We start from the raw sequence: 25,046 nt of genomic DNA on the forward strand, positions 1-25,046 counted from the left end.
AGTTATACAGATTTTTAAAATATTGACATTTCTTGTACAGCATCAAAAATTACACTCTATCTCATAAAAGTTTTTGAGTTTTGGGAAGCTGCTAAGCTCACAGTGGTGGATACAAGTTTAACAGAATTGTAATTTTTGCATACAATTTTGAATTTTGTCATTGACACAATAATTTCAGTTTTTCTTGAAGTGACAAGATCACTTTGTTTATTTGTTAAAAGAAAATGTTTCCCATATACCCAAAGTCTTTTTTTTTGAGACAGAGTTTTGCTCTTGTTACCCAGTCTGGAGTGCAATGGCGCGATCTCGGCTCACTGCAACCTCCGCCTCCTGGATTCAAGCAATTCTCCTGCCTCAGCCTCCTGAGTAGCTGGGATTACAGGCACGCGCCACCATGCCCAGCTAATTTTTTGTATTTGTAGTAGAGACGGAGTTTCACCACGTTGACCAGGATGGTCTCGATCTCCTGACCTCGTGATCCACCCGCCTCGGCGTCCCAAAGTGCTGGGATTACAGGCTTGAGCCACCGTGCCCGGCCAACTCAAAGTCTTAATAACCATAGTTTTTCTGTCAGTCTTTCTTTCAAGTAAAAATATCTAGTTTTGTTTGTATCACAAACAATTACACAAGCAATTTTCTTAAGACAACTGTTGCATTTTGGTTTGTAGCAGAGGTGCTTTATGTATAAATTCTGTTTGCCAAACAGATGATGAAAAAAGGCATGCATTTAAGAGTTTGGTTTTAATGAAATTAACACCTTTTTACTGCTTCATCAGAGACATTCTTAAGCAAGACTGCCTTTAAAAAAAAAAAAGAAAGCAACTGAAAATGTGTGGCTATGAAGAAAGCAATGACTGCTAGTACATTTTGGTTTCATGGCTTTGATTCTTGGTAAGGTGTCAGCAGTTTTATCCACTACTGCTTTCATGTTAACCTGGTGAGAAAGACAAACATCTTTATGTTAAAATAATGACTTTGACCTTGTGAAGGTTCTTAGGGATCCCCAAAGATCTACACATCACACTTTTCCAAACTGGTGGTCTAGGCCAGGGTTTTTCTCATTTTTAATAACATAGACTAGTTTAACATTCAATTTTTTAAAAATAAATATCTTGAAAGTCAATTTTTTGTAGGTTTATCCATGTCTTACAATTTTGTTTTACTATATTTATATGTAGGTTTTCTCAAGAACTACAATTAAAAGTACAGAAAGATGCCAGAAATATTTCTTTATCTAAAAAATCCCGAAACAGAAAGAAGGAAAAAGAAAAAGATGATTCTTTAGGTGAAGAAAGAAAAACACTTCTGGTACAGGTAAATGTTCATATTTCACATTTTAAATATAATGTACTTTTAAAAATTTTTTTTGATAAAAAAATGATGAGTTTGAAAAAAGTTTTTTGAGCAGTAAGCAAATTGTCAACTTTTAGCTTAGTTGTAAAAATGTAACTTAACAGACCATATTTTGAGTACTTATTATGTACCAGACTTACCCCTAGACATGTGTTTTCATGCACACATACACACATAGACACATGGAACAAACAACCCTCACCGACTTATTTTTCTTCAATGATATGAGTGAAAAATATTGTTTGTAGAAATTTATATTAAGTAAAGCATTTGAAAAGTGAGATTTGGATACTTAAGTTAGGTTTGTTTTTCCTGGTTAATTACCCAGGATCTCTTCTTGATACGATAATTCAAATCCACCACCAACCCACTCATATCAAGTATACTGAAAGAAGAAAGGTACGAGTATTGTGTTTCCTTACTCTGAATATGTAAGAAAAAAAGTGGCATTTTTGATACCTCTTCTGAGTTTTTCCACTAATGTGTGTGTGTGTGTGTGTGACTGAGCTGTGTGAATTGCATTTCCATTCTTTTTATATTTTCCCCATAACTATCTGAATAAGAAAGAATCTGGCTTTAATTTTAATCCCATAGGTAGAATAAAGAAAATAGGTATAAAAAGGTGATACTTATGAAATTCTGCTCTAGTTGGCAAGTACTTTATAAGAATAGGTGAATTTTCATTCTTGTCAGATGATTAACCTTATTAATATTTTTATTAATGATCAGGATACCAATGCTGATTCCAAAATTAAGGATTGTAAACTATTTCAAATAAAAGGGTCAAAAACTGATGGAGAAAAAGCTGAAAAAGGCAACAGAGCTTCAAAAGCCAGCTGTCTCCATGACAATAGGAAAAGCCATGTCAAAATAGTGCCTTCAACAAGCCTCAAAGATTGCAGCAATGTCAGTGTGGACCACACAAGGAATCCAGGTGTGGCAATTCCCCCAATTACGCACAATCTTTCTGCAGTTGCTCCCGGTATTAATTCTTCAATGGGGACTGGGACTATACCAATTCAGAGTTACAGGTATGAATTAGCAAAATAAGACCAAAAAATTGTTTAAGGATATATTTAGAAATTGCAAGGATTTGTCAATTCATCCACATTGTTTTTATTCTCAGAATTCTGGATGCTATTCATTCTTGTCAGGTAGCTCTTTCAAAAGACTTTTTGGCTGTGTGATGAAAATTATTAGCATTTGATCAAAGCAATTCACCTAAGTCCTGAGAAAGTAGGGTTTTACTGCTTAAGGTGAAGAGAATCTACAGCTATATAGTCTAATAATGTGAAAGCAGGTTGTCATAGTAAAAGAGATAATTGGTTTTGAGTGTTTGCTGCTGCAGGGTATGGCTGTGAGCCTTTAGTAGTATACGGAAGTCCATTTGGGAATTTTGCTGAAAGGAGGGGAATGTATTTGGTAGGAATTGGGGGCTGGTGGGAGGCATGAGGGTAGTGATAAAGAATAGAATGTTTCTCCTGATTCATGTGCATTGTATATTTGAGAGTAGACCTTACTTTCTGATTAAACTGCTTGTTAGTTGATGCTGTGTCATTTGGGTTTGTGCTTTAAAAGATAATTATTGCTGGTTCTAACTTAAATTTTTTTTTTTTGTTACAGAATGGATGACAAAACTAAGAAGTGTTCTATTCCATTTGTTAAACTGAACAGACATTCCCCATCAGGCATTTATAATATTAATGTGACCACATTAGTAAGTAAGCAGTTCTCAGCAGTAGAAGAACAAGCACCAGTCAGCGCTTGACTTTTATTAAAATTAAATATGATAGAACAACAACAACAAAAAAATTAAATATGATAGTGAAGAACTGAGAATTTTGTTTGGAAACATATGAAGTGAAACCTTAAGTGTGCATATATTATCCCAGCCCATCATAGTCATAAATGTGAAATTCTGAAAGTTTAAATAAGTTTTATAAGTCTGAAAAATATGTTATTTGTTTTCTTCTTTTTTTTTTTTGAGATGGAGTCTTGCTTTGTCACCCAGGTTAGAGTGCAGTGGTGTGATCTCGGTTCAACTCAACCTCTGCCTCTTGAGTTCAAGCGATTCTCCTGCCTCAGCCTCCTGAGTAGCTGGGATTACAGGCACTCACCACCTCACCTTTCACCATCTTGGCCAAGCTGGTCTCAAACTCCTGACCTCATGATCTACCCACTTCAGCTTCCCAAAGTGCTGGGATTACAGGCGTGAGCCACTGTTCCCCGCTTGTTATATTTATTCTTTAGTAACATAGAAATTTTCTCAACCTGATGATTGCTGGTCAGTTCTTTTTTAGAGTAGATGAAAAGGTAATTTGTCTTATCTCATCCACACAAGATTTTTGGTGGCCGTATTCTATTGTTCGGGGACGGTAGCTCACACCTGTAATCACAGCACTTTGGGAGGCTGAGGCAGGAAGATAGTTTGAGCCCAGGAATTTGAAACAAGCTTGAGCAACACAGCAAAATCCTATCTCTACAAATTTTTTTTTTAAAAAACTAGCTGGGCATGGTGGCACATGCCTGTATCCTAGCTATTTGGGAGGCTGAGATGCATGGGTTGTTTGGGCCTGGAAAGTTGAGGCGATAGTGGTAAGCTGTGGCCGTGATTGTGCCCCAGCACCACAGCCTTCAGCCTGGGTGACAGACCAAGACCCTGTCTCAAAAAAAAAGCAAACGAGAAAGAAATGAAATGGTTCTATTTATTTATATAACAAATATTTATTGATCATTTATTATGTGTGAGACACTGAAGATAAATAAGTCAATCTTTCTTTTTAAGGGCTTCATGATCTAGAGGATCAGCAAATTAAAACATTGTATCATATTGTAATAGTAGAAGCATGTACAAGATTTAGAGATAGCACAGGAAGGAGCATTATTATTCTCAGCATGGCCTCCAGAATGTTTCTCTTTTAAAGTTAGGTCAAACCCTCATCACTCTTCTGCTCAACATCTTCCATTAGCTTCTTGTCTCTGAGAAAAGGCCAAAGTCCTTACAGGGTCTATACGTGCCTGCATGATTGACTCCACCCAACCCTCTATCCCATCTCCATCTGTTCTTCTCGATCACTCTGTTCTACCACTGATTTCCTTGTTATTCCTGGAACATGGTAAGACATACTTCCACCTTTGGACTTTTGCACTTGCTATTTCTTTTGCTTTAGAACATTCTTCCCCAGATAACTCAATGGATTTGCTTTTTCTCTTCCTTAGCTCACATGAAATCTTATTGTGAAGTCTTGTACCTCATTATGACTCCCTTTATGCTTGATGCTCTCTCCTTGCTTATTTTTTTTCTTTGCATTTATCTGCTATCATCTATATACTCTTATTTATATATTGTCTTTCTCCCCTGACTAGAATGTAAGGTTGGAAGGCAGAGATTTGTGCTTTTGTTTTCCTCACTGTACTTTACTTCCTATGCAAGTACAAAATATATATATATATACACACACACATATATATACACAAAAATATATAATATTATATATATATATATATATATATTTTTTTTTTTTTTTTTGAGACAGGGTCTCTCTCTGTTGCCTAGGCTAGAGTGCAGTGTCATGATCTCAGCTCACTACAACCTCTGCCTCCCAGATTCGAGTGATCCTCCTGCCTCAGGCTCCTGAGTACCTGGGATTACAGGCACACGCCACCATACCCAGCTAATTGTTGTATTTTTAGTAGAGGCAGTGTTTCTCCATGTTGGCCAGGTTGGTCTCAAACTCCTGACCTCAGGTGATCTGCCCACCTCGGCCTCCCAAAGTGCTGGGATTAAGGCATGAGCCAGCATGCCTGGCCTAAAATTTAAAAATGAGTTGAAATTACCAGATTAACATATTCAAAGAGTGAAAATAAAACACATAATAAATATTTATAATAATATATTTATTCACATCTCAGAATGGGGGCCCAAAACATGGGAGAGAGGTATTGACCTTTAACCTACAAGTTGAAGAAAGTCTAGGGTTAGCTCTGCTTGCATTAATTTTCATTAAGAAAAAACTCCACACTGAAGGAATGAATGCTTTTCACGACAAAGGGAGGTATGGATGCATTCCCAAAGGAGTACTGTTTTTGTGTGTGTGTGACAAATTTCCCTTCTGTACTTCTCCCACTATCTTCAGAGTTGAAAAATTTAGCCTTTTCAGCTCTCTCATGATTTGGTTATGGTGTTTGTTTTTCTTTTAATTATTCTTAGTTTATAATTTCTGTGCCTATAGTACTTCCCTTTTTGGTTTCTTCATAGATATTTGGATATTTGTGTTTTAAAATCTTGGTCTGCTTTGGAAGCTTATTGTAATCAGGAAGGCTTTCAAAATATCTAGTTCAATACCATTTTCCTAGAACTGATACCAACCTGCTTTCAAGCATTGCATAATCAATGCTGGCTGATAATCATAGATCTGATTTCTATTTATTCTTTTTTGGAAGAGGTAATCAAGAAAGGAGGTGAAGATAGGGCAAAGACCCAGTGAGTGGAGTCTTTCCTTAATGAAAATTAATGCAAGCAGAGCTAAGCCTAGACTTTCTTCAACTTGTATGTTAAAGATTAATACATCTCTCCCATGTTGCATGCCCTCATTCTGAGGTCTGAATAAATATATTTTATAAATATTTATTATGTGTTTTATTTTATTTTACTTTTTTGAGATGGAGTCTCATTCTGTCGCCAGGCTGGAGTACAGTGGTACCATCTCAGCTCATTGCAACCTCTGCCTCCTGGATTTAAGCGATTCTCCTGTCTCAGCCTTTCCAGTAGCTGGGACTACAGGCACGTGCTGCCACGCCCAGCTAATTTTTGTATTTTTAATAGAGATGGGTTTCACCATATTGGCCAGGATGGTCTCGATTTCTTGATCTCATGATCTTCATGCCTTGACCTCCCAAAGTGATGGGATTACAGATGTGAGCCACCCCACCTGTCTTATGTGTTTTATTTTCACTCTTTGAATATGTTAATCTGGCAGTTTGAACTTATTTTTAAATTTTATTTTTTGTATTTGCATAGAGTTTTCTTGAACTATTTTATTTTGTAGCCAATTTGAACCAATAGGCTTAGCGCTTGTTCTATGAAAAGAGTAAAGAGAAACATCCAAAAGAAAGAAACTCAAAAGCTCACTGCAGGACTCTTGAAGACTTTCTGGCAGCCAGCATGGCATAACTCACAGAATATTAGGTTCGAGGCATCAACGAACCTCAATAACTTAATGTCGTATACATGTGTTTTTGTGTATGTAGTTTATTATACATATATATGTATTGCATCATGCATACTTTTTTAAGAAGATCACATAAACATGTATTTTTTAAGCAAGTCACATAATCTCTCTATGTGTCAATTATTTTGAGACTGTGGAAAGGAATACAGGGCTTCTGTAATTTTTGAATGAAAAATACTGGAAAAATGTCAAATTCTTAAGGATGCAGAATTGAAGTGCTGCTGCTTTTTCTTGCTATTTTTTCTGACTTTACCAACTGTAAAATAATAGTACTAAGAAAGATTAGGAAAATAATTGAAGTTATAGTTCATTACCTAATAAATTGTATTCCTAGGAAGATAGCACCATATTCTAACTCTGAGGAGCAAGACGAGGACAAATATAGAAAAATGAATAACAAAATTATATTGGGAAAGTGAAAAACAAGCTAGGGAAAGATGTGATATACATATGAAGATAAACTGTTCAATATTTATGAATACAACAGCAACTGTTTTCTGAAAAGCCTAGGAAGTGTTGTAAGGCCTAATCATGCTGGCCTGTAGAATCAGGGCATCAATGCCCATATTTTAACCTTTTACTACTTGCTGGGACTTAACACATTGATAATTGGCAAAGGGAGAAGGAGAAGCTCATAGCAATCAAGTTATCTACTTGTTAGCAATTTTAATGAATTTAATGAGGAAGATATTTGAAATAATTGGATGAATTTTTTATATTATTAATGTCCTTCAAATTTTTTATTATAGACCTTTAATTTCACAAATTTTGGGATACAAACATAGGACTTACAAAAGAAGGAAAGCCTAGCTAACCTTGAAATGAATTCTTTTGTGTTGCCTATTTTGATGATATTAGGTCTCTAGTGAAAAGAGTCTCCTTCAGGCAAGTAAGAACAGAAGGGAATACTCCAGGACAGATGTCCATTTGCCTGAACTAAACTCTAATCATCTCCCTGAACTAAGAACCTTGGAAGGCATAGGTATGTTGATAATGCTTTTACTTTGTGTAGTCTGTTTACATTACTTAAAGTGTATGTTAAGTAAACAGAATTTAAAAATAAAAATTCATAGTGACTTTACATATTTAAGCATGTGAATACCTATTATAAGTACATACTGAGGAGCAAGTAAAGAATGTGAAAAACTAAAAACTAACAAAATGTCTAATATTTTCACTGGTCATTTTTATCTAGCTCGAAATTCCAGGCTAACAAAGAAAGAGAACAAAATTCTTTCGGCATCTCGAATTCCTTCTCTGGCCGCTATTGACCTGCACACTCCCAGTATTACATTACATCAGGTACAGAAACACTCTTTATAGGATGGACAGAACTTGGGTCTCTCTCATACTTACTAGTAAAGTATTTTAGGGAGAGTTTGCTATTAAAAATTGTGCAGGTTTATTGGTGGGAATCTATAAAGTTTTGCTTGCTAAAGTTTGTTTGATTCATTGGACTTAGTACCTTTATTACATATATATTTACATAACATTTCCTAACTTGCCATAACACTTTTTTTTTAGAGACATGATTTCACTCTGGTGGCCAGGCTGGAGTGCAGTAACATGATCCCAGCTCACTGCAGCCTCAAACTCTTGAGGTTAAGCAATCCAACCACCTCAGCCTCCCAAGTAGCTGAGATTACAGGCATACACCACCAGATCCAACAAATTTTAAAATTTTTTGTAGAGATGATGCCTTGCTGTGTTGCCTGGGCTGGTCTCAAATTACTGTCCTCCAGTGATCCTTCTGCTTCAGCCTCCCAAAGTGTTGGAATTACAGATGTGAGCTATGGCTCCTGGCCAGTAATCCTTTTTTTATAGGTTAAAAAATGTGTGTGTCTGGGTATGCAGGCTAGCTACAGTTTTTGCTAACTATTTTTTTTTTTTTTTGGTAGTTCATAGTGTTTTACTACATTAACTCCAAAGTTATAAACAACCTACCTTTCAAAGGGAGAAACCCTGGAATTGTTTTTATTCTTTCAAAATGGATTATCTATTTGACATTTTTCCCCCAAGACAATCCATTTCATCCATGTTAAAGATTTGCTATTCCATATAGTCATCTTTTTCTATCATTGCTCTTAACTTTTCAGAATATATATGTTTCTATTACTTTTATATCAACAGCCATAACACTCATTTTTTACACTGAGAAAATTGGTAAACTTAAATCTTTGGAGCCAACTGTAACTAGCTACAAACTTTGGCTATGGGCATTGTACTTTTCTTTTACTGCTTCAGACAGATTTCCCACCTTTGCTTGAAGTTAGGCAACTTTTGTTTTGGAATTCATTCTTCATCCTCATTATTAATACATTTCCATTTCATAGAGAGCTCCTGTATCCATGGTGATGCTTTTTCCACTGTTAATCCCCCTTTTTAAGATACAGTCTCCCTCTGTTGCCCAGGCTGGAGTGCAGTGGTGCAGTCTCAGCTCACTGCAACCTCTGCCTCCCAGGTTCAAGTGATTCTTGTGCCTCAGGCTCCTGAGTAGCTGGGATTACAGGTGCACCCCACCACATCCAGCTAATTTTTGTATTTTTGGTAGAGGCGGGGTTTCACCATGTTGGCCAGGCTGGACTTGAACTCCTGATCTCAAGTGATCCACCTGCCTTGGCCTCCCAAAGTGCTGGGATTATAAGCGTAAGCCATTGTACCCGGCCTCACTGTTAACTCTCGAATAGTTCTGTAGTTCTACAAAGGAATAGTATTACTGAAGATTACAAATTACCTAGAGATGCTGAGGAAAGGGTTTATTACTTGGTTGCTTTGCCTTATCTCTTGCCAACAATTTCTATAGCAACATTTAATTAAAACTGAACAAATTCCTGTCATGTGAAGATTAATCACTATCACAGATTCCACATTTAGGAACCATAGAGTATCAATATGTTTCTTATATACTTCTTTACTTCTTTTTTTTTATTTTTGAGACAGGGTTTTGCTGTGTCATACAGGCTGGCGTTCAGTGGCACCATCATGGTTCAGGGCAGCCTTGATCCCCTAGGCTTAAGCGATCGTCCCACCTCAGCTTCCTGAGTAGCTGGGACCACAGGCATACACCGACACACCTTGTTATGAGCCACTGTACCTGGCCTTTTTTTTCTGGACACATGGTCTTACTCTGTTGCCCAGGCTGGAGTGCAATGGCATGCTCATAGTTCACTACATCCTTGAGCTCCTCGGCTTAAGCCATCTTTCCACTTCAGTCTCCCAAGGAGCTGGGACTGCAGGTGCAGGCCACCATGCCTAGCTAATAATTTTTTTTTTTAAGAGAAGGAATCTATTTATCCTTTTCCCAGCTGAGGGACATTTGAGTTGTTTGCAGTTTTTGACAATTAAACAATGAAGTGTTATATAAATATTTGTAAATGTGTTTTTTGTGTGTGAATATAGGGTTTCACATTTAGTTGGTAAATAACTAAAAATGGATTTGCTGGGTCATATGGTAAGTAAATATTTAACTTTATAAGAAACTATCACATTTTTCAAAAATGGCTATGCCATTTTGCATTTCAACCAGCAATGCCTAATACTGTCAGTTGTTCCTTATCCTCACCAGCACTTGGTATTGTCGGTTTAATTTTAACCATTCTGATAGGTGTGAAGCGGCATCTCACTGTGGTTTTAATTTGTATTTCCCTAATGACAAAGATGTTGAGAATCTTTTCATGTGCTTATTTGCACATGAAAAAGCTGTATATCTTCTTTGATGAAATATCTGCTCAAACCTTTTGCCTATTTTTAATGGGTTGTTTTCACATTATTGAGTCATTATTTATTTTGATGTTCAAATTAGTACAGTTTTGTCTAGTGGGATCCCCTTCAGGGTAGCTTCTGTCTCCTTTTGACATGTCCTCATCATTCTTTGAGTAAATTCCTTGCTATCTGCTGCAACAGATAATGCAGATTGATTTGTACCAGCCTGAATCAGCCATTTCTCCAAGGATCCCTAGTTTCCTTTTGTAGATAATCATATTTAGAAGTCAAGATCTGGGCTCTAGGTGTGTTCATTGATTTCGGGGGAGTCATTGTTCTAAGGTCCTCTTAGTGGACAGAGCTAGGTACATAGACATATGTACATACATATACACATTTGCTATGAGTTTATTTCTATTTATCTATTAATTTTTCTGAGATGAAATCTCGCTCTGTCACTCAGGCTGGTGTGCAGTGATGTGATCTCGGCTCACTGCAACCTCCGCCTCCCGGGTTCAAGCAATTTTCCTGTCTCAGCCTCCCGAATAGCTGGGACTACAGGCGTATGCCACCATGCCTGGCTAATTTTTTGTATTTTTAGTAGAGACGGGGTTTCACAGTGTTAGCCAGGATGGTCTTGATCTCCTGACTTCGTGATCCTGGCTGCCTTGGCCTCCCAAATTGCTGGGACTACAGACATGAGCCACCGTGCCCGGCCTAGTTTATTTCTATTTCTACCTGTGGTTACTAAAATCTACAAAGATGCCTCTAATCCTAATCCAACACCCAGAGTTTGGTCCAGTTTACTATTCTCTTCTTTGACAATGAGAAATTTACCTGCATGTTATTCCATGTATAATTTAATATATGTGCTTATTTGATTAATTATTTTATATATATCTAACCTCCTGTTCTACAATAATTTCCTTTTTTAAAAAAAGATACGTTTGTCATGTTTTAACATTAAGATTTTGTTAGCTTCATAAAACAAGTTGAGCAGAGGTCTCCCTTTATTTCCTGAAAAAGTTTCATAAGTTGGTGTTATTTGTTCCTTGAATGATTGATAGAATTCTCTGGTGAAGCCATCTATTCCAAGAGTTTTATTTTGGGGAAAATTTTGGATAACGATTTCTTTTTTCTTTTTTTTGAGATGGAGTTTGCTCTTGTTACCCAGGCTTGAGTGCAATGGCCCGATCTTGACTCACTGCAACCTCTGCCTCCTGAGTTCAAGCAATTCTCCTGCCTCAAGTAGCTGGGATTATAGGCATGCACCACCACGCCTGGCTAATTTTGTAATTTTAGTAGGGACTGGGTTTCTCCATGTTGGTCAGGCTGGTCTCAACTCCTGACCTCAGGTGATCCACCTGCCTTGACCTCCCAAGGTGCTGGAATTACAGGCATAAACTGCTGTGCTCGGCAATGATTTCAATTTCTTTAAAAGATACAGAGCTATTCGGATTTTCTGTTTCTTCTTGGGTCTCTTTTGGTAGGTTGTATTTTTTAATCCTCTGATTCATGTCATACAATTTAAAAAATTTGTTGGCTTGACATTGTTCATAGTATTCTCTTATTGTCCTTTTGTTTTTGAGACAGAGTCTTGCTCTGTCACCCAGGCTGCATGCAGTACAGTGGCAAAATCTCAACCCACTGCAAGCTTCACCTCCTGGGCTCAAGTGATTCTTCTGCCTCAGCTTCCCAAATTACTGGGATTACAGCTGTGAGCCGTCATACCTGGCTAATTTTTGTATTTTTAGTAGAGATGGGGCTTCACCATATTGGCTAGGCTGGTCTCAAACTCCTAATCTCAAGTGATACACCTGCCTCAGTCTCCCAAAGTGCTGGGATTACAGGCATGAGCCACCGTACCTGGTCTCTTATTGTCCTTTTAATATCTGTAAAGACTGTGATGATTATTCTTTATTTTTACTATATTATGTTCACCTTTCTTTTTCTTGATCAGTATAGTTAGGAGTTTGTCAATTTTGTTGTGGTTTTCAACAAAATCAAGTCTTTGGCATTGTTAATTTCCTCTGTTGTCTGTCAGTTCCCTATTTTGTTGATGTCTCCTCTTAGTTTTTCCCTTTTACTTACTTTGGGTTTATTCTGCTCAATTTTTCTAAGTTCTTAAAGAAACCTATCACTTGGTCACTTAGATTTTTTTTTCTTTTTCGTAATGTAAGCATGTAAAGCTATACATTTTCCTCTAAGCACTGCTTTACCTTTATCCCACAGCTTTTGATATATTGTATTTTCATTTCTATGCTTATTAAAATCTACAAAGATACCTCTAATTCTAACCCAACAACACAGTTTAATCTAGTTTACTACTCTCTTCTTGGAGAGTGAGAAATTTAGCTGTATGTTATTCTATGTATATTTACTTATTTGATTAATTATTTTGCATATATCTAACCTGTAATTTCTTTTTTTTAAAAAAAGATATCTTTGTCATGTTTTAACATTAAGGTTAGTCCAAACATTTTAAAATTTCCCTTAATTTTCCCATTTGTAATTTCTTCTCTGACCTATGAATTACTTTAAAATGTTGTTTAATAGCCGAGTATCTGAGGTTTCCCTAATAGCTTATTGTTGATTAATTTGTAATTTAATTCCATTGTGGTCAGAGAATACATTTAGTGTGATCTTGGTTTTTTTTGGATTCAATGAAACATGTCTTATGGTCTATGGTCTATCTTGGTGATTGATCTTGTTCCCTTGAAAAAATGTATATTCTTTGTTGTTTGATCAATTGTTCTATAAATGTAAAATTAGATCAAGGTGATTAGTAGTACAGTATTCTTCAGATCATCTATGCTCTTAACTTTTTTGTTTAGGTCTATCACTTCTCGAAAGAGTACTGTTAAAATTTTTTATTATGTTGTTGAATTGCCTATTTCTCTCTTATGTTTGTTTATTTTTATTTAATTTAATTATTTATTTCAAGACAGAGTCTCACTTTGTTGCCCAGGCTGGTCTTGCTCTCCTGAGCTCAAATGATCCACCTGCCTCCACCTCCCAAAGTGCCGGGATTACAGGCATGAGCCACCACACCTAGCCTATATCTATTTATTTTTGCTTCATGTATTTTGTTATTTTATTAATTTTTTTTAGAAATGGGGTCTCACTCTGTTGCCCAGGCTAGAGTACAGTGACATGATCATAACTCACTGCAACCTTGAACTCCTGGGCTCAAGTGATCTTCCCACCTCAGCCTCCTGAGTAACTAAGACTACAGGCACAGGTCACCACACCCAGCTAATTTTTTTCTTTTGTTTTGAGAGATGGGGTCTTGCTCTGTTGTTGTGACTGGCCTTGCTGTGTTGCTCAAACTGTTGACCTCCTCCTGAGCCTCCTGAGTAGCTGGGATTACGGGTGTGAGCCACCATACCTGGCTGCTTTTTGTATTTTTAAATCTCTATTACTAGGTATTTGCACATAATTGTTTTGTCTTTCTGATACATTGTCCTTTTATCATTATGAAATGCCTCTCTTTATCTTTGGTAGTGGTCTGTACCTTAACCATTCCAAACTTCTTATATGTAAGTTTGCATAGTAAATCTTTTTGCTTTCATTTACTTTTACCCTATCTGGTTTTTATGTTTATATTTAAAGTGTTTCTTTTGAAGACAGCATATAAATAGGATCTTTCCTTTGTATACATTCTGTCAATCTTTGCCTTTTAATTGGAATGTGTATTTGTTTATTATTGCTGCTACCTTAGAGATACGGTATTCCCCCTTATCTGTAATTTTGTTTTCTGCAATTTCAGTTACCTGTGGTCAACTATGGTCTGAAAATGTTAAGTGGAAAATTCCAGAAATAAATGGTTCTTAAGTTTTAAATTGCACGCCATTCTGAATAGCCTGATGAAATCTCAAGCTGTCCGGCTCTTTTCTGCTGGGGACATGAATCCTCTCATTGTCCAGTGTATCCATGCTGTATACTTATGCTACCTGCTCTTTTATTGCTTAGTAGCTGTCTAGGCTTTCAGATCAAAAAAACACAATACTCTATATTTAGGGCTTGGTACTATCTGAGGTTTCAGGCATCCACTGGGGGCCTTGGAACATGTCCCTCATGGATAAGGGGGGACTACTTACATACTAAATTAATATCCATTTATTATCTCATAGCTTCTGAGTTAGGCACAGCTGTTTCTCTGCATGAGTCTCACAGGTGGAAATCAAGGTGTCTGCAGGGCTGCATTATTTTCTAGAGGCATTAGGGGAGAAACTATTTCCAGGCTCACTTAGGTTGTTTGGGTAATTTAGTTTCATATGGTTGTAGGGCAGAAGTCCCCATTTCCTTGCTGGCTGACAGCTAGGGGTTGTTCTCAGCTTCTAGAAGCCACCCACATTCCTTGGCTCAGGGCCCACTTCCTCTGTCTTCAAAGCCAGCAACAGTGGTCAAATCTCTCTTAAACTTGAATCTCTTTGACCACTACTTCTGCCTCATCTCTGACTCACTCTGATGCTAAGAGCCCACATGATTACACTGGGCCCACCAAGTTAGCTAATTAGTAATCTTTATTCCATGTATAAAGTCCCTTCATATCAGTACTGAAATTAGTTTGATTAACTAGCTACGGACAGGAATCTTAAGGGCATAGCTTTACAATCCTGTTGACCATAGAATGTTTAGACCGTTAACATTTACTGTGATAATTGATATTTTTGGATCTACTCCCATCTTTTTATTATTTGTTTTCTGTTTGTTCCTCTGTTTTTCCTTTTCAGTTTTCTTCTGTTTTTGAATATTTTTAGTATTTTTTTGGCAATATCTCTTTATATATTTTTTTTTAGTGATTGCTTGAGGAATGACAATATACATCAGTAGTTTTTCATAGTCTACATCCTACCCCTCGAAATAAAAAGCAGGAACTGGCCATCCATTTCTCCATTATCCAGGAAAGATGTTGGTGTTGAGGTTGACATACCTATCAAAGACAGTAATTACCATGGCCTCCAGTGCTTTGACAAAACCTCAGATGTGTGATCTTCTGACCAACGTCTGTGATTTCATATTGTTGGAGCCTTTATTGTGTCCCTGGGGGTTGCAGCTGTCTGTAAGATTGCTGTGGCTGAACCAAGAAACAAGACATATGCAGATTTCTACAGAAATTATGATTTTGTGAAAGATTTGGAGAAGTTGAGGAAGGCTGGTATCTTTTAGAGTACAAAGTGATTTTGGAATACAAAGAATTTCTTTGCGTTGAATTACCTAGAAGTTTGTCACTCATCTGTGTTCCTGAACTATGAAACATTAATATGTGGTATAAGAAATAGTTTCTCTTGATAAATAATTAACAATGAAAAAGTCGAAAATGTATTCCCTTCTCCCCAGTTTGCAGTTTATGTTACTTCATATGTACTACATCTGCATACCTTCAGAAGCCTAATACATTATATGTTTTGTTTTAAACAGTCATAAACATTTTAAACAATATAGGAGAAAAAATTGTCTTTTATATTTACCTAGCTCTTTACCATTTCTGTTGGTCTCTCTTTTTCCCTAGATTCCAGTTTTCCTCTGGTGTTATTTTCCTTCTGCCTGAAAAACTTCCTTTAGCATTTCTTGCAGAGCAGGTCTGATGGGGACAAATATTCTTAGTTTTTCTTCATTTGAGAATGACTTTATTTTACTTTAATTATTGAAATATATTTTATTGGATATGGAATTTGAGTTGACATGTTTTTGTTTTCCTCCCAGAACTATAAAGATGTGATTCTTCTGATCTCTGTAATTTCTGGTGGGAAATTGTCAGGCATTTGAATTGTTTCCCTATATGTAGTGTTTCATTTTCCTATAGCTGCTTTCAAGATTTAATTTTTATCTTTTCATTAGCTTAAATATGATGTATGTAGACATAGTTTTCTTTGCGTTTGTCCTGTTTGGAGTTTTCCAGCCTTCTTGAATCTGTAAACTTATGTATTTGGGCAGTTGTTGGTCATCATTTTTTGAAATTTTTTTTTCTGCCATAGTCTCTCACCTTTCCTTCTGAAAGTCTAATGATATGTACGGTAGACTGTTTAGTATTTTCTCATAGGTTCCTGATACTCTGTTCACTTTCCTAATCATTTTTCTTTCTATTCTTCAGATTGGGCCATTTCTATTAACCTATTCTCAAGTTCTCTTACTTTTTACTTTATCATCTTCATTCTGCTATTAAGCCCATTCAGTGAAATTTTAAAATTTCAGATACTGTACTCTTTAGCCCTAAAATATACATTTGGCTCTCTTTTGTAGCTACTATTTCTCTGCTAAGTATTCCTATCCATTCATTTCAAGTATGTTTTCCTTTACTTCATGTAGCAGAGTTACAAGGGCTGCTTCAAAGTCTTTGTATGATGGTTCCAACAGATTTTTGTTTCTATATTTTGGTAATAAGTAGAAGAGATGGGTTGTAGTGCGCTTACACTGTCATAGCAGATCAGAAGTATCTTTTAACATATGCATAAGCTAGGATCGAAGAATAACATCCACTCAGCAGTAATTTTGGGACTAAAAAAGGAAAAGAATAATGTCTCCTTACTTCATCCTTTTCCATGTAGGCAGCTTGAACTATGAATGGTTAGTTCTAAACATCTGATATTTGAACAAATAGAATTGAAATTTTGGGTAAGTGGAACTTTTGCAATTACTGAGAACCTATGATGCTCTATGATTAATTTATAGGTATCAGGACTTCCCCTGTCAGATGATTCAGAGGCTGATTTGCCTTAAATGGAGCACCAGCACTGAGAATCATTTTGGTTCTGAACTGGGTAGGTCTGATTTTCCATATTTAAGGCTGTGCAGCCTTTCACAGGTAATATTTTGTGGCTTGCTGAAGACTAATTTTTCAGCTGAAACATTCTCCAATGATTGATTTTATGACAATTTCTGATAAAGAGAGTTGTGCCACTTAGAAAACCAGAAGTAGTATTTATCTCTGGGATGATACCCATTTTCGTAGAGTATATATCTCTTGCTCCTAAACTAAAATCATGTATTTTATTGGATATGGTAATGTGAATTTAGGTTGACAAGTGCTCAAGAAAGATACATACCTATCACCCTTATCAGTCATTTGCCCTGTGGGCCCATAAAGCAAGATCACCTGATTATAGTCCTGCCTTGCTTAATGTTCTGACAGATGCATCCTTAGATGATTTCACTGTTATGCTAACATCATAGTCTACTTATACAATTCTAGATGATATCATCCACTATACTCCTAGGCTACATGGTATAGCCTATTGCTTCTAGGCTACAAACCTGTACAGCATGTTACTATACTGACTACTGTAGGCAATTGTAGCACAATGATAAGTATTCATATATCAAAACATAGAAAAGGTAATGCATTGCACTATGATGTTATCATGGCTGCAGTGTCACTAGGCAATAAGAATTTTCAGCTTCGTGATAATCTTATGGGACCACCATTTTATATGCAGCCCATTGTCGACCAAAACATTGTTATATAGTGCATGACTATACTTGGCAATACTTTTCCCAATAAAGAGAGATCAGTGCTGTACCAAATTATTGCCCTCCTTTTAAATATAACATTTTAGTATTAAAAAAAGCAAAACAAAAATCAGACTTTTTTTTTTTTAATGGGATCTCACTCCATTGCCCAGGCTGGAGTTCAGTAGCATAATCTTGGCTGACTGTGACTTCTGCCTCCTAGGCAGATGCAATCCTCCTGCCCCAGTGTCCCGAGTAGCTGGGACTACAGGTGTGTGACACAACACCCCACTAATTTTTTGTATTTTTGGTAGAATGGGGTTTCACCATGTTGCCTGGGCTGGTCTTGAACTTCTGAACTCAAGTGATCTGCCCACCTTGGCCTCCCAAAGAACTAGAATTAGAGGTATGAGCCACTGTGCCTGGCCAGTCAGACGTTTTTGAGTGATAATTTATTTGCTCAAGTAAGTCATTCAATGTTTAATATCTCATTAATTATGTAAAATATTATGATGATAGAATCCCACATTCTCATAACTGTATTTTTTTTTTGAGACAGTATCTCGCTCTGTCATCCAGGTTGGAGTGCAGTGATGCAGTCTTGGCTTACTGCAACCTCTGCCTCCTGGGTTCAAGCGATCTTTGTGTGTCAGCCTCCCGAGTAGCTGGGATCACAGGTGTGTGTCACCACGCCCAGCTAATTTTTGTATATTTAGTACAGACGTGGTTTTACCATGTTGGTCAGGCTGGTCTCAAACTCCTGACCTTAGATCATTTACCCGCCTTGGCCTCCCAAAGTGCTGGGATTACAGGCATGAGCCACCACGCCCAGCCCATAACTGTATTAATTAATCTGTTAACCTTTACAAAGCATTTTGAGCATCTTTGATATCAAAGGTAAATTTACTATGAAGTAAACAAAGCTTTAGTTTTGATCTTTCATTTGCACAGGTCCTTTCAAGGCCCTGGAAGAGTCTTTGCAATGCATTCATTTGAGTTAATTCATGCTGAACAATGAAAAACTAATTGATACAAACTGTGTAAACTACAGACTCTGCAAAACTTGCATGTTTTTTGTCAAAATTAGTTATTATTTGCATAAAAGAAGATATGTGTTACACATGATAGTTTTGATTGGTAATTATTCTAAAGATTGTCTTAAAAATTTGCTTTTGATACATCTAATTGAAATATAAAGTTTCCTTAAGCTACATAGTACCCACCAATATTATCAATATATATATGTGTGAGAAAACAAGTAAGAAAGAAATTAAGTTTTAGAAAAACTTTATGTAAAATAGTTGGTGGTATATTCTTCTGTGCTTTTAGATGCTGCTCTTGCACTTGAGATGACATCTTGCAGCAAGAGTGCTGATATCCTAAGAGGAGAGATTCATGGTTTTGATCATTTCCTTCTGAACTGCCTGGATTTTCTGAGAAAGGCCTTCTAGAAGAAGTAAAGACAAAAACTTCCAAATGTTTCAAAGGAAGATTGAACAAGTGCCCCTCCCCAACTGTTATTCCATCATCTTTCACATCCACTGATGCTATATCAAGATATATCCAGTGGAAGAATAGTGATATGGTTCTTGTTACATGAATGTGTATTTACTGTTAGGAGATTGTTTAAGTCACCCATGATTAAAAGTGTGTAAAAAAGGAGAACAGAGAGAAATGTTATAAAAAGGCCATGTTACTCATGCATTGAACTTTGTGTGTTTTCTGTATAAATGTGTATATTTATTTAGGAGAGAGTTTGGTGGGGGTAGGGGATAAAAATTACAATCAGTTGGGCCGGGCGCGGTGGCTCACGCCTGTAATCCCAGCACTTTGGGAGGCCGAGGCGGATGGATCACGAGGTCAAGAGATCGAGACCATCTTGGTCAACATGGTGAAACCCCGTCTCTACTAAAAAAATACAAAAATTACCTGGGCATGGTGGCGCGTGCCTGTAATCCCAGCTACTCGGGAGGCTGAGGCAGGAGAATTGCCTGAACCCAGGAGGCGGAGGTTGCGGTGAGCCGAGATCGCGCCATTGCACTCCAGCCTGGGTAACAAGAGCAAAACTCCGTCTCAAAAAAAAAAAAAAAAATTACAATCAGTTGAAGAAAATTGAAGAAACTAGGATCAGTAAGAGAAACTGTTTGCTTTAACCGAATTTAACTATGAAAACACACTGAAAAATCTTACTTGCTTCTAGATATTAAGGGAATATGTAACTTCTGTCCGTGGGTAGATGTGTGTCTTTGGTTTCAGTAATTATTGTTGATGTTCTATCATTATATTATAAGACTCTGGCCACTATGCAGTTCTTCTAAGAACCACACTAATGCAAGCCTGACAGAGAAACCTTCTCTTTTGAATGACTTACTGTAACTCTGGCATTGATAGTTCTCTGTATTGTAAGATTCTGGTGCTGATGTTCCATACAGAATTGATCAGGACTGATTTACTCTTCTGTGGACCAATTGCTATTGAACTGCCCAGCTGAAGAGGCTCTGGGGAGGGAATGTTCATTATTATTTTGTCCCCTGGTAGTTTAAGGGTGATACAAGAATCCAGAGAAGTTCCTGTCTCCTTGTGACCTCAAACACTAAGCCCTTCTCAAAAGCTTTTCACCATGGTGCAAAATCATTTACCTGCATTCCACACATCTTTTCTAAGGTATGAATCCAAAACTTTTTAGGTGGGAGAAATAAACCAAGTTGGGTACAGGTTCTTGATTTCTGGGTTTCTAGCCATGCTCTGCATTTATTATTTTAGAGAATGGTTGTTTAGGGAACCAGAATTTGTGTGAGTTTTTCACCTTAACCAATTAATAGTGTGTTGCTTTTTTCCCCAAAAGCCATTAACTAGAACTTAGCCGAAGAGTTTAAATAGACCTTTTCTTTATTACTCTGAGGAACTTAGTATTGAAATTCTGACTTTGGGTATTTAAGCCTCAAAACAGTAGGACATTCAAGAGGAGGCAAATAAGGGGTTTCAATGTACAAGAGTATAGGTGGTGGTTATATTAAAATTGGTCTTGATTTAAAAGCTCTCTTTTAATCTGTGACCAGGCGTTTGACTGCATTAGTATGGTTAACATGCTGAAAAAACTAGGGTATCAGCATTAATAGCCTTCACATTAAAACGTTACTATTTTATTTTTACTTTAAAAAAAACTGCCAATAGATTCTGCAGCATGGCAAGCAGGTAATACTTCAAGCCAAATGGCGCTTCAGCTTATTTCAATACTATTTTTCTGTGAAGATCAGTGTGAAAAGATCTGCTCAATGTTTGAGGTCCTAGGATCAATTACCTTCCAGTTTTTATGCTAGCTTTTGATATCTTTTGCCTATTAAAACACCTTTGAACTTTAGAATTAAGGAAGTAAAAATTATTTACTATAAGTCAAAGTTACGACTTGAGGATTGTAACTAATTACAACCGTGGCAGAAGTACAAGAAAAAGAAGATTCTGCAAATTGATTTCAGTGATTCTTGTTGATGTAATCATAATCATCAGCAATAATAGATATTGAACCAATGATCCTTTTTATAAGTTTAAGGTTATTTAGTGTCTCTTTGCAAGGATCTGACTTAGTCACACACGCATAGGGAATATGTGTATGTACTGGTGGGAGCAGTGGGCTTGCTGTGTGTATGTATGTTTTAAAAATAATAAATATTATCTTACTGAGTGCCATAAATGGTTTTAATTTAGATTTATTTAATTAAAGGTACTATAAATAATATATTCACCACTGTATGGTATTTAGCAAATAAGTTTGAAATCTGTTAATCCTTCTTCCGGAAAACTTAGGAGGTAGCGGTGGCAAGCTAATTTTCTTGTATAGCTGGTGATATAGGCAGCATGATCATAAAATAACATGTCTTGTAAAGACTAACTAGTAAAAGTTGTGACAGAACCTGGTTTTCCTGACTTAGAATCCCTTGCTTGCTTAGAATATCTGACTTCGCATTGAAATGGAACATAGAAAATGTGTTTTCTTATGTGACTCTCATTATTGGTTTCTTTGTCTTAGCTGTGCTGCAGTGTGAGGCTGGACCTGTAATACACTATATATCGGAGTAGGCTGAAAAATATGATTGATTTGTTTTCTAAGCCCTCCTCTCTATAACTGAACCATGGGCAGGGAATTAATGAAGCAACAGAGCACTGCTCCTAAGGCTTTAGGCTAGTCTTAGTAAATTGGACTAAATGGATTTTTCTCTGTTGTTTTGCATTGTTTTTGCATTAGAAGCAGGTGCTTAACACTCCTCTATATGAATAAAAAATTATGTTCTCACATTGTTTTCTCAAGGGTCTTATTTTTTCTCTTGATAGCTTCAGACATGAAATAACTTGAAAATGTAGTTAACATACAGCATATTTTTTCTTAATATGCCCTCTGAGAAGTAAGTACCTTATGTTATCGCGTGTGGTTTACAGCTTTGTGTTTATAGATATTTGTGGACATCTGATGTTGAATATATTCTGAAAATTTTTCTTTAAAACAAAAACCCATCCACAAAACAGCATTTTTCTTTGTTTCCAGTGAAAATTTAGTTTTGCCCATTGCACTTTCCTGATTTCTATATTCTTTACTTTGTCACTCAGGGTCATCTCCTGTAGAATGAAGAAGGTAAAATTTTGGAAAATGTATTGTCTGGTGAAATTCTGGTAAATTTTTGGAAAATGTATTGTTGATTAACATGAACATATAAGAAGGTTCAATTCAGCATGTTTTCCTATGGGTAGGGTTTCCTGTCAGTCTGGAGAACAGCTTACATATCAGTTTACCTCTATCCAGCTATCTCATCTGCTCTAGACCTGGAAAGTTATCTTCATTAATCTTGCTGCTAGAATTTAAAACTATCCCTTGACCCCCCCCAAAATAATGTTTTAATTGGTCACTTCTCTCCTCAGACTGTTTTATTATTTTATTTTTATAGTTTTTATAGACACAGGATGTCACTATGTTGCCCAGGCTGGTCTTTAGCTCCTGAGCTCAAACGATCCTCCTGCCTCAGCCTCCCACAGTACTAGAATTACAGGCATGAGCCACCATACCTGGCCTTCCCAACCTGTTTTTAGTTATCTTCCTTGGCTTCTCACTCCTTTTGTTTACACGTATACCTATCCTCCCAACTAGATTTTTTTCCCCTTTACCTAGAAAAGCCATTTATTGAAAGATGTTAAGTTGCTCTTCAACCCACCAGAAGAGTCAGGGTTAGATTCTGAAGGTACACAGGTAAGAACAATACCCAGTGTTACTGCCTCACTAAATTCTCAGTATCTATAAAGATGGGGAGCCTTATTTATCTATTTTTGTTCCACATCATCTAGCACCGTGATTTCTAGAATGACAATAGTAACAATAACCCTATGAAAGTAGGAATGTTATTCATGTTTTATAGCCAAAATAATAGACTTAGAAAACTTAAGGAATTGACTCACTGTCACTTAATAAATAATAGAGCCATGGGTGTTGAAATAAACATATGACTATGATTATTTAGAGCTGGAATTAATTTTAAAAATCTGTTTAGATAATATAACATTGAGAGCTTAGACTCCTGGAGCCACATGCTTCCTCATTTATTTCTAGAGGAGGAGGCAAGGAGTTTCCCCAGCCATTAAATAGCCCTTCACTGTCATTGAGCCTAATTTGGATACTGGTCATCCCTGAATCAATCACAGTAGCCAGGGGAATGGCGAGCACTGATGGGCTTGGATCTTGGGCCTCTGTTAAATTCCCTTCCCTGAATTAATAATGAGAGCAAAGGGAAACTAGATTATACTGATTGGCTTAGGCCAATAGCAGCCCACCCATTAAACCACATGGCCTCCACAGAGCAGGGCAGGCACAGAATGAACATTGGAGAAACAATCATAGTGCTAACCAGAGATGGACATTTTTGAAGCTGCAAAAGGAATGCTTCATTTTAGATCTGGACAGATCTGCCAAATTGTCTCTCAAAAAGACTGTACTAATTTATATTCTCGCCAACAGTAGATGAAAAAAATTTCTCACATTAGATATTAATAGTTTTCATTTTGGCCAGGTAGATGGGTGAAACTTATCTTGCTTTGGCTTACATTTTCTTGATTACTACTGAGGTTACACATATTCTCATATCTTTTATGTATATATATATTGGTCATTTGAATTGCTTCTGTCAATAAAATATATTAAGGTCTTTAAAATGGTAAAGCAGATTTTAGTTTGAGTATCAGAGACTTCCCTCTGTAGATGGTCTCCTATATCTGACGACAAGGCAAAAACCAGATTCAGATAATATGGTTTGGCTCAAAACATATTGTGGATAAAAAATGATTTTTGAGAAATGCAACACAGCCAGAAGAATTTTTTTTTTTTTTTTTTTTTTTTTTTTTGAGATGGTGTCTGACACTGTTGCCTAGGCTGGAGTGAAGTGGTGCAGTCTTGGCTCACTGCAACCTCTGCCTCACAGGTGCAAGCAATTCTGCCTCAGCCTCTGGAGTAGCTAGCTGGGATTACAGGTGTGCACCACCACGCCTGGCTAATTTTTGTATTTTTAGTAGAGACGGAGTTTTGCCATGTTTGCCAGGCTGGTTGCGAACTCCTGTCCTCAGGTGATCCGCCCACCTCGGCCTACCAAAGTGCTGGGATTACAGGTGTGAGCCACTGCGTCTGGCCAGAATATATTTTTAAATTACACTTGTCTTAAGTAAGATAGTAAGGTCCCCCCTTTTTTAACTGGGTTTTGGGAGGAAATAAGTCAATGAGATTAGCACATCTCCCTCCTGGGGCAGAGGGATGAAAAAGAAGCCAGTTCTGCTTGGATAGACAGGAATTATTTAAGGAAAGTTATGAAAGATCTGAGCTCTGGGATTGCACCGTTTACCTGACATCCATTTCTCCGGGATGACACCCTACTCCCTTGGCTCTGCCCAGGACTGCCCTGTGCTGACAAGCCGTGATCCAGGAGGTGGCAGTAAAGGCCCTCTCACTGCAAGCCATATCCTTCCCAAGGGCAAAAATGCTACAATCTAAGACAAATTTTAGCTGAGGGGTATTATCTGTTTCTTTTTGTCCATGCATTCAATAAATGGTCTTCTTTTTCCATTGTAAAGAGCACAGTGTTAAGGAGTGCTCAAACTATTTGAACTACAGGCTTGGCCAGGGAGAACTATAAAAGCCATCAGACAGCACTGCTAGTGGAGGGGCGCCCCCTGGTGGGTGGATGTTGTTAGCGAAACACTCCAGTAGTGCAGGTGCCCAGGTGTCTAGGAAGCAGAAGAGATCCAATGCGCTTGACTTCCTCAGTCTCTGCGATTATG

At 37.0% G+C, this 25,046-nt stretch overlaps 1 protein-coding gene across 3 annotated transcripts in view; it reads left to right on the forward strand.

Moving 5' to 3' along the window:
• The window catches only part of CDKL2 (cyclin dependent kinase like 2), a 56,326-nt gene extending 34,297 nt beyond the window's left edge, over positions 1 to 22,029 (forward strand). For all 3 annotated transcript variants that reach the window (XM_054253272.2, XM_008993170.5, XM_078367068.1), the window contains 7 exons: positions 1,179 to 1,314; positions 2,083 to 2,384; positions 2,977 to 3,070; positions 7,443 to 7,566; positions 7,780 to 7,886; positions 16,962 to 17,050; positions 19,068 to 22,029. In XM_054253272.2, coding sequence (XP_054109247.2) covers positions 1,179 to 1,314; positions 2,083 to 2,384; positions 2,977 to 3,070; positions 7,443 to 7,566; positions 7,780 to 7,886; positions 16,962 to 17,009 — 811 coding nt within the window. In that variant the 3' untranslated portion in view covers positions 17,010 to 17,050; positions 19,068 to 22,029. The remainder of the gene's footprint in view (positions 1 to 1,178; positions 1,315 to 2,082; positions 2,385 to 2,976; positions 3,071 to 7,442; positions 7,567 to 7,779; positions 7,887 to 16,961; positions 17,051 to 19,067) is intronic.
• The last annotated feature ends 3,017 nt before the right edge of the window (positions 22,030 to 25,046 follow it).

This window comes from Callithrix jacchus, chromosome 3 (assembly GCF_049354715.1).
Source record: "Callithrix jacchus isolate 240 chromosome 3, calJac240_pri, whole genome shotgun sequence".
NCBI classification, from domain to species: domain Eukaryota; kingdom Metazoa; phylum Chordata; class Mammalia; order Primates; family Cebidae; genus Callithrix; species Callithrix jacchus.